An 18172-nucleotide genomic window follows, 5' to 3' on the forward strand; every position below is an offset into this window, starting at 1 on the left:
GGGTCAGGGTTTCAGTTTTAGTCCTGCTTCGTATTTTTCTGTTCTTTCTCACCATTATGACGTATAGTGGTAACAAAACTTGAGATTCACTGTGGCGTCTGAAACATTCGCTCCATTAAGAGCAGTGAGCTATAGACCTGTCTCAAAAAGCCTCCTGTTTAGACACCAGTCTAGTCTAGGCAAGTATTCACTGCCAGTGGACTTTAAACCTCAACATTTTAGGTTTCTGCACTCAAACAATGAAACAAACACAAATTAAAAATGCAACTGATTCAAGCATTGATCTTCAGGTAGAGACAGGATTGTGGCATTCTGGGTAACACAATAGCTGTATAATTACAATGGATATTCAAAACTCATTTACATCACAATTTGATTTCAGACATTCAGAACACTTCAAACATGCAAGTTATCAACTTCAAAGGTTCAATTAAGTGGAAAATGAGTGGATTTCAAATCCATCATCACAATCGACAGGGAAAGAACAACCAGCAGCTGTAAAGTGGATGTTACCAAAGCAACTACTGTGTGTTTGCTCTTTCCAATCAATGGTAATTTGAGGAATCAATACCCCCTACCACGACCCTACAGAAGTGTTGTGTCTTGTCTCAAGATAGGAAATGGCTTTTCCTCTAAGCACACTTCACTCTTTCACCCCATTTTCAAAGGAAGACATTTATTCTGTCCCTGCCTCGGCCTTATCGGCTCCAACAAACCCAAATCTCAAACAGCTCAGCGTTTATGGGACGCAGCGACAGTCTCTCTGCATGAACGTTCCCTCAGCTCTTGCTTCAGTGTTTTCCTCCATCTCTGACTGCTGGCGGCCGAGCGAGCGTCTGAGTAATGTGACAGCTATGGCCCTGTGAGCTCAATGTTTCCAGCCCTGCGAGCTCCAAGAACAGCTCTGTTGTCATGAACACTGGTAAAACAGTCTTCACCCTCACTAACACGTTAAAGATGGCAAACGCTGTCTATGGGCTGAGATGGTCATCACAGAACTTCTGAAGTGTAGGGTGCTGCTTTGTTTTCCTAAGGAATAACGCTGCTGAAAAATATCTTAAACCAGTTTAAACAGGTTTGCCCGTCTTACTCAGTCTCTCAACTTAATCAGGCTGGTCTGCTGGCTAGGTTTAGAGACTTTTTAGCTGGTCAAACAGGGAGACAAACTACCTGGACAGCTAAACATTGGCTTAGCCAAGGCAGCATAAACCAAACGAGACCAGCTTAGGTTTAAGCAGTTTTCAGCAGAATAATTCCCTCAAATATTAAAGTTCATCATAATTTCTCACCCTCATGTCAGACCAACTTTGTATTGCTTGTTTTCTTCAGAGGAACATAAAGGAAGATATTTTAAAGTGCCCCTATTATGGATTTGTGAAAATGTCCTTTCATGCAGTGTGTAATACAGCTCTAAGTGAATGAAAACATCCTGCAAAGTTTTAAATCTGAAAGTGCACTGTGTATGAAGCTATTGTCTCTCAAAAGAAAGAGTCGACTCAGTCATTTTAAAACGAATCCCAAGCCGTTTCATGTTGACGTCAACATGAAACATTAGCTTATTGCCCGTCCACTTGTTGCGCGCAGACCTGAGAATACTAGATTTTCGCGTTGGTCTGAATGAAAATGCAAATTCATTCTTTTGCCACTAGGTGCCACTTTTGGAGCAGTAAACTGTTTACCTGTTTCCCCAGTAATGCTGTACACAAAGCAGCACTGCGCTCTCAAACGCTGCTTTATCAGGCACTACAGGCATAATAACATGAAAATGAGACCAATCGGACCGATCACTGCATATTAGCATCACGCAAAGGAGGAGTTTGGAAAAATGAATCGTTGAGCAAATAAGGTAAAAATAAATGCATATTATAAGACAACGAAAGTGTTTTTTGACCTTGCATGCATGTCAACCTGTTGTTGGGGACTCCCAAAACCAAAATATGAACCTTTCGTAATCCATAATTGATCGTTTTCACGTGACGTCACACCCTTATAGGAACGCCCACCTGGAGGGCAAAACGCAGCTTTGCTCCACCACCAGTTATTTTTCCGCAGATCGCATCAAGTAATAATGTAATAAAACGCAGATATTAAAAGCCGAAATTCAGTAAACACCTTATTAAGTATATTTTGTACAGGCAAGAAGATGCAGCCAGAATATAAACACAGTGTGCAAAGTTTCACATTAAATGGCTTCCCATAGAAAACCATTAGAAGGAAAACACTGAACCATTAAGCGGATTGTGTTCATATTCCGACCGCATCTGCTTGTCTGTGTAAACTATGCATCATTAATATGGTGAAGAATGAATTTGATCTTTTAATATTACCATTTTAAATATATTACCTGCACTTTAAGTGTTTTTACAATGTTTTTTCGCACTGTTTATGATTGAAATATTGCCGCGGGTGCTTAATATGGATTGCAAATGGCCAAAACTTGCATTTTGTTTTATTATTTTGAGAGGTGATCTAAATATTTGAGGCTGGGAAACAGATTGACAGGCTTGTGCTGCAGTTCTATGGATATTTTGCCCTCCAAGTCTTCGAGCCGGTCACGTGACTGAAAGCTATGTATATGGGCACCTTAAAGAATGTCTGTGCAGTAGTTGTCAAATCTGTAGTAGTTGGGTGGTGCAGTTTGGTTGTGAGAGACACAAGAACTGTTTGGTGTCACTGGCATCAAACCTAGCAGACTGTGTTTTCATGCAGAAAGTTTGAATATGTGGAAAAACACATCGGAAAGTGACGTTTGGAGGGGAATAACAACTTCAGGATTGGATGCAAAAACAATCTAAAAATCAGATTTTTTTTTTTCAACCCAGGCTTATTGGAAAAACAATGCAAATTGATATCATATTGATTCTTGCATGTTTCTACACACTTTCATTGTGAAATGACCAGTGAGTGGCACACAAAGTTATTGTACATATAGTGGCAGTTCGGAAATTAAATGTCTATTGTCTTTACTAATGGTCTTAACAAAAGCAAATGTGACAATACATCTGCTGAAGCAACCATGTAATTGTATCCGACTTCTACAAGTGTTTGAGCTCTTTTATCATGACTTGTGTTTGATGGGACTCATATCAGAGCTCTCTGTATTGCAAGTGCAATGCTGTAAGTGAACTTCCAAAAAAGTATGTTATGTCAGAAAATCCATATACTGTATATAATACGGAGTTGGTCATGTGATGCATTGCAAACATCAAAATTGGTTCAGAAATCATGCTCTATGATAAAAGTGTTTTGAGGTCATAACAGAATTTTGCAAGAAACCGTGCAAAAATAAGTCTTTATTAACTGATAATCTCTGCCTGTCATCATAATTTGTGTGAAAATGAATAAAAGTTGTTGGTGTTTTACCAAAACTAGATTTGAATTCAGAGAATTCATGTATTGGTACATTTTGGAGTTTTGCAAAAATGTAAGTAGAGGCACGTTTTTTCCATTGAGCCTATGCTGTTTAGATTCCATGACTGTGGGAAGTGGGAACCCATAAAAGTAACTTTTTCTGATACTTTTATAGTGTGTTTTGTGTGTGTGTCCTTTTTGCAACTTGACAGTCCCTGCTCATTACTGCTGTTATTGAATGGAAAAGAGCAGTGTGAACATTCTTTAAAATTTCTCCTTTTTTAGTTTCTACTGAAGAAAAACAGTCAAACAAATTGAGTTAGTGATGACAGATTTTCCATTTTCGGTTTAGCTTTAAACCTATAGAACAAACAACGTGCCCTAATCACACACCAAACCTAATTATCTAGTTAAGATCATTAAAGCACATCATGCAACATTACCCACACAGCCAAGGGGGAGGATGGATAAAAGAGCAGCTCAGTCTTTCTCCTGTCATCTTACTTCAGCTCAAATGTCTTACATGCACCCTTCCCCAATCCATGCTACTTCCTTCCTTCCTATATTTCACATTTCTGGGATTGCAGGTTTCTCCACCAAACATCTTGTTCAAAACAAATGCATTGAGCCTAAGGGTGTGATCAGTGTGTAAAGGGTGTTTGAGAGAATATCCACCCTCTTTTCCACCCTCTCCACATGCGTACTTCCAAACAAATGACCTTTCCCTATCCAGATGTGTTTCACAGTTGAGTGAAGGAGACTGAGGTTGGGGGTGGGGAACACACTCGTCTGTCTCAACGTTGTTTATTTCCTCCTTTCTCTGTCTTTCCTGGGCTAAACAGAACGTGTACAGAATAATATCCCTTCAGCTCCTATTTAAGAGTTTCCTATCAACTCAAACTCTTGAAATGTCAACCCTTAGGGGGTAGGTTACCTGTCAAGAAATATAAAGGCATTGGCTGCAAACAAAACTGGCTGAACGGACTCAAGTGGAAGTTTGTTCAACCCAAGCACAACAGTAAAAAAAAAAAAATCTTTGTCCTCTCAGCTGGTCTGCTTCTCACACAAAGCAATCATATGGCTTCTGAAGACTTGAAATATAGCGCATAGGTCATATGAACAACTTTTGGGATTTTAGTCATCATATGTTGTCATTGTAATTGCAGGAGTATCTCCTTTTGTGTTTTATGAGAGAAGAAAAGCCATAAGATTAGATCTATAGAACGCTGAGTAAATGATCTCTTTAGTCTCTACTCAGTTTCAACCAAAATATAAAAGTCATATTGGACAGGATGAGCAGTTCTGCTGGACTAATGTCACTTTTTCGGGAGAACATATATGGCTGGATGGCCTATATAATGGCAAAACACACATAACAATTCAACGAGAGCAATTGTACTGCACAATAAATTGCTAAAATTACAGATGAAGTGCAATTTCTGCATCACTAACATCACCAAATGGAACTGCAAAAATAATAACTATTTTCCAAAAGGCTTTCCAAATTCAGGGTTGAGCCAATGTTGGCGTTGAGCTGCTCAGGGTGTTTAGACGGTGTTACAGAGCCACAGCACTTGCACTTTTCAAAGGACTAATGGCTTTCTTATACTTGCATGTTACATTACATAACATTACATACTCCAGCTTCACCCAAGTGAAACAAATTTTACACCATATTAATTCAAAAGTCATTACAAATGTATAATATTATTTTTATCTTACTATCTACGGATGACAGATTTTGGACCACGACCAGGTGAGTGACAGCTGATCATCTTACAATATTAGTCTGTCACTACCCACTATTAATTAAACTATACATTTGTCTGTCATCTCAGAGTATGCTTTAAACTGGACGATTCAACATTTTTTATTTTTATTTTAATTCCTTGATTTCGAGGTTGGTTTAAGAGGGAGACGAAAGTGTGCGTCACCTTAAAGGACCCCAGAGACAACAGCAACCTTCTGTGTACATCTCTGATAGGGGCCCCTTAATTAACACCATTGATGAGCTTAGCCAGCCACTGAACTGAACATGAAGTCTTTCTGCTCAGTGAGAATGCATATTCTATACAGCGGTAAATGCCATTGTGAGACAATTCTGTGTTATTGTAAGAGTAATTTTAACTGCACTTTGAAGTCTGTTAGAAACATGGCGAAATTTGGCATTATATAACTTGCTCAAAAATGGATTCTCTGACGTGTTTTAAATAAAATAAATAAATAAATCCATCATTAAGGTCTTTTAAATTTAAAAATGTTGCTATTATGGTGTCCATAATCCATAACAATGCTTCCTCCACTGAAAAAGTCCATCCCCTGCTGTCCTCTCACATCAAAATTCAGCCACATATTTGTTTAGAACTTAGACTTGATGTGTGCATATTTCTCTTTTACACTGAAAAAAAAACGCAATATTTTGAATAGAGGACTAGCCTTAAAGGGTAAGGAAGCATATGTGTAGCAAAATTCAATCTGCAATGTAATATGCAAAATGGCAATGCAATATGTAAAATGTATTTCTCTATTTAAATTTACATTTTCCCATACATATGTGCAACATTTAGTGCAAAATGAAAATGAAAATTCAATTATATAATTTAAGTTTGCCATTTTCTACACTAGTTTTAATATGCATATTAAAAACATATTTTCAAGCTTTAATAGTTGCAAAATTAAAATGAAAATGTATTACCCAAATTGATTAGATATGTTTAACATGTCCAAGCAAAAACTTTAGCAAAATGATCATTTAAATGCTGTTTTTCCTAAATGCATTTAGATTTTCATTTAGAAAGTTCAATGTGAGTTTCAAAATGCATTCTGAGCCAAAAGGGCAGCAAAATGGTGATTTAAATGTCTTTTATTTTTTTCTTAAATGCATTGACACTTACATATATGATGTTTCAATTACATTTTCATTAAATACCCCACGATGAATATAGTTTAAGTCATTGTGGATTTAAAAATGCATTCCGAGCCGAGCACGCCCCCTAGCTGTCAATCATTACATCAAGGCGGGGCTCGGCAACAGGACGTACGATACGTCAATATTCACCATTAACCAAACGCTTTTCACCTGCCTTAACATCTCTCACCGTTTACACTCGGATTGATGCACATAAGCAAACAGACAGTGCTATTCTACACTTTGAACACAGTTGTGTGGCCGCAGTGTGTGAAAACAGCCTATAATGTTAAAAATCTACCAACTAATTTTTTTAATAAAACCAATCAATCATGAACAGTCTCTCCAAACGAGCTGTTTCAGATTCTCCCTCTGTTCACGTCACAGAGGGGTAAAAGTCCCGCCCATTTGTGACGCTCTCTGCCCTATTAGCATAAACACAGCCCTGAGTGAGAAGCTGCGGTCCGACATTACTGGAGATATATACAATATCAGCGCCAAAGAGGCTTTACAAGTGTTGTGTTTTGGGATGCACTAATGAACATAGGAGTCGCCATCATCTCCAACCTTCTGAGCAGAGGACACTGTGGTTAAATTTCATTTTCAAAGGAAATATCACGGGAAAAAATCGGTAACGTCCCCTATATGTTTAGGAATCAATACCAACGCTTCGTGCACGAACGTCAGCTCCAGACATAGTAAGTATCACGCGTTTGTTTTCCAAATTGTCTTTCTGAAAGAGCTGTAAGGCTAACTGCTAAAGCTATCATTGTCTCTGTCTGTTTTCACTGATGCTGCCTTCAAGTGCTATCAGAATGATCGTGAGCAGGAATGTGGTAGTTAAAAGTTGCGTATGAAAGCAATGCGAGTCGATCGCTTGAAGTTGTCGAGCTCATAATCAGAAGTGGGACATAAAGTTTGTGATAGCATGAGACCAGCTATGTTGTAATTTTTTATCCCGCCGTGCTCCTTGACTGTGTAATTCATTTATTAATATGAATTTATTATAATTTATTATGCACAGTATAATCAGCTGACTGACTTTGAAACACAGTATGTTTTCTGTAAATATAACAGGCTTGTATTAATAGTGGAATGTATATTTGCAAAGGCTAGCACTGCTAATGCTGAGCTGGAGCTCTTGAAGCTCCGCCCTCGTCTCCGGGAGCAACAGCTCATTTGCATTAAAGCAACATACACAGAAACAACGTGTTTTGGCTCATACCCTAAACGTGGCACTTTTAACAAGCTATAAAAAATGATCTGTAGGGTATTTTGAGCTAAAACTTAACATATATGCTATGGGGACATCAGAGACTTATTTTACATTGTGTAAAAAAGGGGCATAATAGGTCCCTTTTTGTTGCTGGTTTGCGGGATCTCAGCATGGGAAGCGGGTGTGCTGGTGGACAAGCATAAGGTATATTTTGCAGCTCGGGATGCTGGTATATTGGTGGTCCAGCATATGTTTTGTGTGTGTGTGTGTGTGTGTGTGTGTGTGTGCTGCATGATTCCAACCAGTGGCGTAGCAAGTCAGCCCCATTTTTTATTTGAATTATTTTGTTGTAAAGTAGTAATTTATAGCATTTTATAAATATATTTATCATGTCAGTGAGGCAAGTATTTGCTGAGTTCTATTATGATTTTTGCATAATAGGTCCCCTTTAAATAAGCAATCTTAATGACAGATTTGTTTCTTACAAACACACAGCTTTTGGCTTCAAAAGATGTTAACTGATGGACTGGAGTGGTGTGGATTATTGTGATGTTTTTATCAGCTGTTTGGACTCTAATTCTGACGGCACCCATTCACTGCAGAGCATCCATTGCTGAGCAAATAATGGAATGCTACTGTATATTTCTAAAAATATGATGAAGAAACCGACTCATCTACATCGTAAATTGGCCGTGGGTGAGTGCATTTTTAGCAAATTTTCATTTTTGGGTGAACTATACCTTTAAGAAAATGTTTTAGGTTTACTCAAATTAATAAATAAAAATTTCATTCATAATGGCAAAACAATGCAAACAATCAGATATGTATGTACGTTAGTATGCAAAGATACTTTGTAGACAAACTTGTTCCTGTAAATTAGCTTAATCTGCCAACATCTCCCTTTGGAATGTTCTCAATGTCAAAATAATTAATAAAAAGTGTTACTTTTTAAGATTTAAAGAAGCATTTAGTATTTCATCCATAGCAAGAATATTCTGTAGTAATTATTGGGAGCAAACAAAGAAATCTGTGCTTTGTCCTCATCTGCAGAGCTAAGTAGACAAGTATGTAGTTGTTCCCAGAGTTAGGATTAGGATCAAATGCACATTCATCATCAATTTGTTGACTTCAGAACAGCATTTCCAACACTAAAAGCAGAATGAACAAATTCACAAGATGACAGTGTGTTACAATTCTAGATTATTCCTAATATATCCATATCACAAATCTTACATCTTGAAGCTCATTTGTCTACTCAAAGCACTTCAACTTCTGAGCTTCAGTACAGACCGTGTACGTAAAAAGAATGCGTAGCAGACAGACAGCAAAGCTTTCAAAGAGATGTGAAGGCTCAGAGAAACAGCAATCCATAATGCATTTCAGTCCAAAGATAACCATTCCTTCCTTTCCTGTACAAAAACATAGGAGAGGGCCTGTTGGACTGCAGATGTAGGCAGCTACTCATAATTCAACAAAACATCTAAACAAACTATCTCCTTCATTAAAGGAGGACTAGACCTCATCAAAATGACTAGCTGGACATGACAATGCCTCTTCTGCAAAACGCACAGAAATCCAATAGCAAGAAGTTCTAAACTCGCAACTTTGTTTATTTATATTTTTGCATCCCCAAATGGTCAATAACAGGCATTTTGTCTGGTGCAAGATCAGTGCATATGATGTGAAAAAGTTGCATATGTCACGTTGTATTCTGGGCATGTGCGCTGTGATGGTTCATCCACAGATTATCAATGCATCTGCACTCCTGAGCTGCTTGTGTGATGCATGCGCTGGCTACTTCAACCTAAACCGTTATCTAATCCATTATAAGACCTGCCATCTATCTTTTTTCTCACTGGTGACATTCGGTTCGGATAGCGAAAGAAACTCTGATTTAACGCAGTTTGGGTCTGGATGCGCCGTATTGATATGATGTCTAAATGCACGGCAACAGTTGCTGAATTGTGGGTGCTGTATGATGATATATATGCCAAATACACTCACCATCTATTGCCCTTGCTGGATGAAGCACCTCCAAACTGTGCAAAAAACCCAAAAGGAACAATCCGACAAGCAGCTTGCCAGCTGTGAAGCGCAACATTATATTTCAACAGAAAAAAATGCCAGGAACAAAAGAGCCAAATAAAATGCAAAAGCAAGGTCCGATGATCCAGTAAAGCTGCAGTCTGATCACGGCTGATGCGCCTCTCCAAATGCGCACACTGGCGCAGAAGCCTTGTTCTGGCACGCGCGCTTCACGTATTCCTGGAATGCATGGCACAACCTATGGATGTTATATGTCTGATACACGGCATCACCATGGAGACAGTGCGCTCAAACCAGTCCTTTGTTGAGGATGACAGCCAGCGCTCCGCTCCGTGCCAATGACACCTCTGAATGCGAGCCGATTCTCTCTGTTGCTGCTGGTAACACAGATTGGGCGAAATGTGTGGTCCAATCCCGAACCAGTGCTGTTCGGACTCGTGATCCGGATCACTTGTGCATCAACCGGTTCGCGAATCGGACATAGTTCGGTTCAAGAAATTAGATCGTTTCTCGTGTGATTTGATCCTGCATGGAAATATCAAATCCTTCAGTGTCATGTTATATTCACATTTTATTTAAAAAATAAATAAATAACATCTCCCCGTTTCGTTTTTTATTGCATTTTAATGGGGCTGATTGTTGCTCTTATAATAAATTAATAATAATACAAATTTACTGCATCACTCGTTTAGTCAGGTCTGCCACAAAACGAGGCATTAACTGATGCGTGCCAAGCTCGTATTTAATATACAAATATATGTAGCCGCATGTTTGAAGCATGGAAATGTCACGTGTGGACGTAAAAGAACCGATGAATTGATTAAATGAAACGAACTGTTTGAAAGAACCGATTCGCGAGAATGAATCGGACTTTCCAGCACGAGCTCGACTGGCCGCTGTGTGACGTCTCCATCCTCTTGTTAATCGATGGATCAGCGCGGAGCTTCGTAATTGGCTCGTGTGCTGTTCTCATCCAATCAGCGACGCGTGCGTTGAGTCGACGCCTGTAATGCATCATAAAGATTAGAGATGTATTATTCCGAAACTGACTACTTTGAGCGTCATTAAAGCTTTCTTCTCATTTACAAACATAAACACCGAAAGAGGTTATACTGAAAAGACTTATTTTGAGCAAAGCAATCAATATTTGTGGTAGCCTACTTGAACTTTTATGGAATTTAGCATTTAATGAAGCTACACTTTAACGATGGATGTTCTCGTTGTGTATTGTTAATGATGATGATGATGATGATGATGAGGACACAGTATAAAATACAGCTGTAGCTAGACCTATATTCTGTTCTCTAATTCTAAACCTAACCACAACACTCACAGAAAACGTTCTCCTTTTTTACATGAAAAGAAAGAATTGAACAAATAAAATAAATGAAACAAAACAGACTCTATAGCATCCTTTTTACTATAGTATAGTTTAATTTTCACGTATGTTCTGATCAGTGTGAAAGTGATCTAATCAAGAATAATATATCAATAAAAGAACATATAAACAACATGTTTTTTAGAATGAAAACTAAATGTGAGCCATATTTGAGCTGTTTATTGTCTCTCCCAGGCTGTAACGGGAAAAGACATCTAAACCAAAACCAAGCATAGCCTACAGTAAGACACAAATAAACACTGAGATACACATGTGCATGGATTGAGGAACAGCCTTATTTTGCTCAGGGCTCAAAAATAAATAAAGAAAGAAAATAAAAAATCCTCCACACTCTGAGAAAAGTCTGTAAAAATAGGGCACAATGCACTGTTTTAATATGAAGGATTTTTTATTTTTTTTAGGGTAAAAGGAAGTGCCCAATATAACAACAATGCAAAAATCACCATTTCTGTTTTTGTACTTTTTTTTTCTCACAGAATGCAAAGGTGCTTAAGACTGGCCTAATTCAGGGCATTTAGAATCCAAAAACACTTCTGCATAAGCTTCCCAACAAGAAACACAATAATATATTTAACCTTTATTATGTTTTAGTTTCAGTCAGCAGATGGATACATTTATATTAAGGGCATAACATTAAATATCCCAAGGAAAATCACATGTAAATAACATTCTTTGAATCTTTGACCTGTGCTTTGGAAGTATAAGTCTGGGTGTCAAATAATACTTTGCAGCCTTGAAATGCCTTAATATGGCATTTTATGTTTGTTTCCCCCACAGTTCATCAAATGAACATTATTAATAAGCAGTCACACAGGGAAATTATGTGCTGTGAATTCCAACGAACGTGAAAGTTATGAAATGCTTTCAGTGGTTTATTTGAGTGAAATACTGCGTATAGTTTTAGTGGGCTTTCACAGCAAAATCTCATCAATTATGGATTTTCAAATATGGTATTTGATAAGACCAATGCTGTGCAATAATGTGGCAATGTCAGTTTTTTATAATACAGTGAAAGGTTGCAATGAAAAGACAACTTCCAAAAATGTTTTAACCTGTCCATTTAAAACACATTATACATTTACATTTTTTAAAAACTTTCAAATAATGAAAAATAGAAAAATAAATGAGAGCAAATGGAATTGTTTGCTGTTATTTAAAGATGTCTTGGTCTTAGTGCCTTTATATAAACATGAAAAACAGGAATAATAACCATAATCATAAAAGGCAGCTACACAATGATTTGAAAGGTTTTCCAGTGTGCAGATTTCTAGCACATTTAATGGAAAGGGACAAATTTGTTCTTTGAGGCACAAACTCCTTTGCACCTTTCTTTCTGAGAGTGCATAAGTCAGACTGCATAAGAACCATCAACATTAATCCATTAGAAATCCTTCGAAGCAAATCAGTAAAAAATGATATGTAGCACAGAATGAACTTTCTGCATTCATTTCTGCACAATAACTGTACCATGCAACATCAGTCCATGTGTCTGAATCCCCAGGACTCGTCCTCACTGCCCCCTGCTCATGACCAGACCACTGCGCAAGGCTTCAGCAAAAAGTGGAGAATGAGAAATCATCAGACCACTTCAGTGTGATCTGAAATGAAAACTATGAAACAATTCAAGGTGTAATGTTACAACCCTGGACCTTTTCTCATTATTCTATATAACTGACCTCCTTGTTTACTCATTCATTCATATAACTGTGGGTCCTCAAGTCTGAGTATGCTAACTGAAATACAGTGTAACAGCACCGGGGTGTTTCAGTATTTGTATCACTCTGCTTTTCTGTGTTCGCAGCATTCCAGACATTCATCCTGAAACACTCTCTCACTTTCATTCAAAGCCTCCTATAATGAGGCAGATGTAATCAGGATAATGAAGCTGTATAATCAGCAGATTCTCTTAAGTTGATAAATAACATTTACTTAAAACATTCACTTAAATGCATTATACATTAGTATTACATTACATTATCATTATACATAGTATTATACATTAGACTTAGCTGAATCTTAATCTAGTGAAAATGGTTATATCCATTCCTTAATTACATTCTAACATTCGAGGTGTTTTTCGTTAAAAATAATCAGTATTTTCATACCATGGTACAGGCATATACTTCATAGCGCTAAAAAAAAAGGCCATGTTATGAGTACATTGTGTTCTGTCGCCCTTATTTGACTACAAACTGTGAGATGTTTCAGGCATGGGAAAATGCACAATGCACTCTTTGTCTCAACAACTTTAAACTCCCTTGGAGTTGTTGTTTTTGGAAAGTGCTACCTGTCTCCCTGAGTTAGGCTTTTGTGAGTCCTTGTCAAAACAGGATAAAGGGTTGACAAGATCAGCAAAAAGTGAGGAAGTGCCTTTGAAGTCAGTTCAATGTTAATGATCCTTTAAAAAAAATATAAAATAAACTATTGTAATTGTGGCAGGCCTGTGTTATGTGATATCCACCTAATATACAGCAATGAACTAGACACCTGTATAAAGGTAGGTTTTACTACTTATATAACTGTCTGAAGCTCTGGAATATATCTTGTTATGGTATTTGTGTGAAACTCATAGTATGCCACCCAGTGGATAGAGGAGGTAAAGCCGAGCTAAAGTGTCAAGCTGCCTGCAGGAAAGCAATGCAGCCTGTTTGCCAGCCAGAAAAGGTGTTGCATTAGTCTACCACTAAACACTTCTTAAATTTGCTTATGAGGGTCAGGCATATCGGTATAAACCCTGCTGAAAAATCCTGCAATGCTGGTCACCTGTATCAGGTATGTTTTGCACACTGGGACCAGCATTGGAGGCTGGCTGCTGGTTTGCGGGATCTCAGCATGGGAAGCGAGTGTGCTGGTGGACAAGCATAAGGTATATTTTGCAGCTCGGGATGCTGGTATATTGGTGGTTCAGCATATGTTTTGTGTGTGTGTGTGTGTGTGTGTGCTGTATGATTCCAGCCAGTGGCATAGCAAGTCAGCCCCATTTTAGATTTGAATTATTTTGTTATAAAGTAGTAATTTATAGCATTTTATAAATATATTTATCATGTCAGTGAGACAAGTATTTGCTGAGTTTCGGTTCAGTTTTTGTGAAGTGTTCCTGCTCAAGACCAAGACCACCCTGTTTGTTTTCTTTATTTTACAAAAGCAAAACGTTTTGGTGATATTGTGAGTGCACACAAATAAATATATTTGCAGCTTCGAATGATGTATACCAGTGCTTGAAGTGGACCGGCACTTCTATATTTTAGCCTTTAGAGTACCTGCACTTTTTTGTGTGCACCGGCACTTCTGACATGTTGCCGGTACTCAGAGTAAAATCGTCAGGGTCTGGGTGATTAGGCTATATGATCCCATATATGATTAGAAATGATATAGAAACTATGTAAATCACACTACCCAGGTGGGATCACCTCTCATCTCGTCCAATCACGTGAATGAACGGTCTACTTCATTGTGTGGTGTGAGAGAGCATGTCAGGGGAGGCGCGCGGAGTAATAGAATAATAATTAATTATTGATTACTAATTTGAATCAGTACTTTATAACGAAAATCATATCTTAAAAGGAAAAGAAGCAGGCTTTTGCAATCACATCATTTTAAACCGTAAACTCCTGGAAAGTCCAAGGATGCAGTGAACGAATTCAAACAGTAAGCTCAAAAACAGCGCTAATGCAGAGAAAACACGGCTGATTTCATCAGCGATTACGGAGAGAATAGTGACTTACGTCCAGATGTCAGTAAAATTATTATTTTCAGCGTGTATTTGGCTTAAAAGCAAGAGTGTTTTATAATGAACGCTGATTATGCGGTGGTCAGAGATTTAGCGATTCTGAATGGATCCGTATATTAAAGGCAGGTGATTTAGTGGTCTTTAGCGTCTCCCTGTGGTCCTGTTTGGTATTTCAGCTTGACTTGTGCTAATTTGTATTGAAAACTTTTATTTAATTATTGATTGATTGATTGATTGATTGTGGCACTATACATGCATTGTGAATTATTAATTAATTATTTTTCCAAGGCAAGTTCCTTTTTTTTCAATTTATTGATTGACAGCTCTCCTGTCCCCATGTAAGATGTTACTGTAGTTCTACAATAAATTTGAACATGTATTAATTCATCTCACTTGCAAAAAACCCCCCCCCAACAGATTCAGTATTCATCACAATCAATAAAAACAGTGAAATGCAAACTCAGAATATGACATAATCCTGCTATAATTAAATGCTAAATAACACAATATCCTTTGTGTATTTAATCCCATTGTATTAACCAATGTTAATAAACCACTGTCTGTGGATAACTTTGTTAATATTAATAACTTGTGAAAATTCCATTTAGTAATAGTTTAACGTAATAGCAAAAATTGTAATACTTTTATGGATTTTTAATAAATCGTAATATCTTGTGTATGTTTACATTCACCACTAGATGCCGATGTGGAAGAGGATATTAAAGGCTCTTCCACAGAAGAGGTTGCCTTTAGCTTTTAACATCTTTTATGTATCTAGAAATAGAATGAACGGATTTCTGCTAAAATAGAAATAATTTTTGCATTGTATAAAAATTTAGTTAAGAAATAGGGTTAGATCTAAGGTATAGTATTATTCAACTGTTTTATGGAAACAAAAAATAAAAGTATCAAAGCATTTTATTCCAAGTTATATAGTTCCCTTCCAGGAACTCCAGCTGCGTCGAAAGCGTTAGGGGAACGCCTCCAGCGTGACCGTGCTCTGAACCAGAGTGTAATCTGTCCAATAGATGGGCGAGATGTCATAGGCAGGTGACGTCACCGACCGGGAAGCATAAAAGCACGTGCGGTGGAGCCGGCGTTTGCTTTTTGTCATTCAGCAACCGCTACTCTGTCTGTGTGTCTGTCGATTTGTGTTGTGAGTCTTATTTAGTGTTGTTTGTCCTGGCACAATCACTTGAATTAGGCTCCAGCAATATGTGCAAGCACTGGGGCGATAGCAGATCGCATTACGGGCTGTGTCTTCCTCCCTGCACACGTTATATCACTGCTGGGGATACATGCAGTCTGTGTGTGGTCTGCTTGAGAGCAGAGCACGCATATTCAGCTCTCGAGGGAGCTGACTGCCGATTTTGTGAGCTTTTTTCATTGCTTATGCTTGCTCTCGGAAGGCTCTCTTTGAGGAGTGAGCTTTCACTAGCGTGGAATGAAGACGGACGAGCCCCTATCTTCTTCCCTTTCCTAGACCTGTCTTCCTCCGAGGAGGTGGACGTGCGTCAATGAAACTGTGTTTGTGTAACCAGTTGGGAAGAGAAATAATAATTTTACTGTATTCTTTGTGATGAACTTCCCAAAACTTATTTTCTGTGGAGCCAAACGACAATTGTTATGTATTAAATGCCTATAAGGGTCATTCTGTGTTTTTGCGTGTAGGAACTTTAATTATGGTGTTTTGTGTAAATGGGACTCTTATCTGTGTTACGCGCTATGCCTTTGGGGAGTGCGGGAGTTACGTCAGCCTCAGACCGCAATTGGATGCTGGCGAGGCAAGACGCAAAAAGTTTCTCCTTATCTCCCGGTTGTTCTTGGTACGTTTAACAGTGTTCATTTGACTAAAGTTAATCTAATTCTAAACTGAATGTGTTCTGAATCGATTTTGAGTATGTATATTTGTATATTATGAGATTTATGTGAGTTTTACGTGAATTGTATCTGACGCACGTGGAGATAATCAATCGATGGTTTGTGCAGTGTGTGACGCTGAAAGAGGATAGCGTGGAGAATGGTTTTTCTGATTAAGTGTCCCATGTGTTCCAGGTATGTTCAGTTCTTTAATTCAAACAGTGAAAAGTGATTTGAATGATAATGTATGTGAACTGGTTTTGAATGTTTTATTATTTTTCTCTTTCCCCTTATTCTGAAAAATATTCTATTGCTTCACATTTGGATTGTGCACCTAATTCATATCTCTATAGTGTCGTTGTGAATGTGCATGATATTTTGGGGAATGTTTGTTTGCTGGTTCATGCGACCATTAATCTTATACATCATTAATTGTTGATAATGTATGTGAAAAGAACAACATACAACCAGTAACTTTATTTCAATTTCTTTATTTCTTATGTTTTAATGTATTGCACGATGTTAACATAAAATTGTTGTAATCGTCAGCCTGAGACCGCAATTGGATGCTGGCGAGGCAAGACGCAAAAAGTTTCTCCTTATCTCCCGGTTGTTCTTGTGTGTGACGCTGAAAGAGGATAGCGTGGAGAATGGTTTTTCTGATTAAGTGTCCCATGTGTTCCAGGATTAATAAATGGAAGTGATGTGAAACCGTCCCTGCCATCTCTGGTGTGAAGTTTCTTATGTGCAGATCTGGAACTGCTACATAAAACTGGTGCCGTGACCTCCTAGGATACAACCGATCAGCCGCCGCCGATCACCGGGGTTTGACCATCTACGTGGGATTTTCACTGTAACTTCCTGGATTCAGCAAGCCGGCCACAGTTACTTGCCAGGTGTCAAGCAGAGTATCGCGTCCTGCCTTCCAGTGTCAGATAATTAACTTCTCTCATCTCAATTACATTCAATTTTTCCTGACATTCTGAGACATTGACTTTTGAATCGGACCCTGAATCATTAAGACATTGAATCAATTTATTGCGTTTATACAAGTGATCAGTACAGACAGTAAGATGTATAACATGTCTACACCAGTCCTGGGGAGGGGTAGAGGGTTAATCAGTACAGATGGTGTTGTGAGACGTAAGGAAAATGATCAACCTTGTAATGGTAATCAGCGTTACTCACAAGAGGGGGAAAACATTAATTCTGGTGCTTCTTTTACTTCTGCTCCTATCATTGATGATTCTAGGCTGCAGTTAACAGATCTCATTGAAGAGCTGGGTAGCCAAATTGGCGACAGTATTTTGGATAGGCTTTTAGCCGTTCGTAGTCCTACTCTGGGGCATCAGACCAGCCCTTTGACAGTTAAAAGTGAGCATGCTAGCACTTCTCTTGACCTATCTAGGTTTAATCTGATTGTACGATCTGACAATAGAGAACCTCCCATTTTCCGTGGTGATGGTACAGACAAACACTCTGTTCATGAATGGATAGAGTTAATGGAGGTATACTTACGAAAGTGTGACTGTCCTAAAGCAGAGCATTCCAGTGAGGTTCTGAACCACCTTTTGGGTAGAGCTAAAAACATAGTCAAAGTAGGACTAAAAAGTAACCCCTCACCTGACATGGTTGTTACCCCTGAAGTTATTTACAAAATTC

The 18172-nt window shown here is 38.2% G+C and overlaps 1 protein-coding gene across 1 annotated transcript in view; it reads right to left on the reverse strand.

The window, feature by feature from the left end:
• The window catches only part of LOC306855133 (low-density lipoprotein receptor-related protein 1-like), a 215270-nt gene extending 205394 nt beyond the window's left edge, over nucleotides 1-9876 (reverse strand). The window contains exon 1 of the mRNA XM_079393583.1: nucleotides 9480-9876. Coding sequence (XP_079249709.1) covers nucleotides 9480-9576 — 97 coding nt within the window. The 5' untranslated portion in view covers nucleotides 9577-9876. The remainder of the gene's footprint in view (nucleotides 1-9479) is intronic.
• Nucleotides 9877-18172: the final 8296 nt, after the last annotated feature.

This window comes from Barbus barbus, assembly GCF_936440315.1.
Source record: "Barbus barbus genome assembly, chromosome: 35".
Taxonomy (NCBI): domain Eukaryota; kingdom Metazoa; phylum Chordata; class Actinopteri; order Cypriniformes; family Cyprinidae; genus Barbus; species Barbus barbus.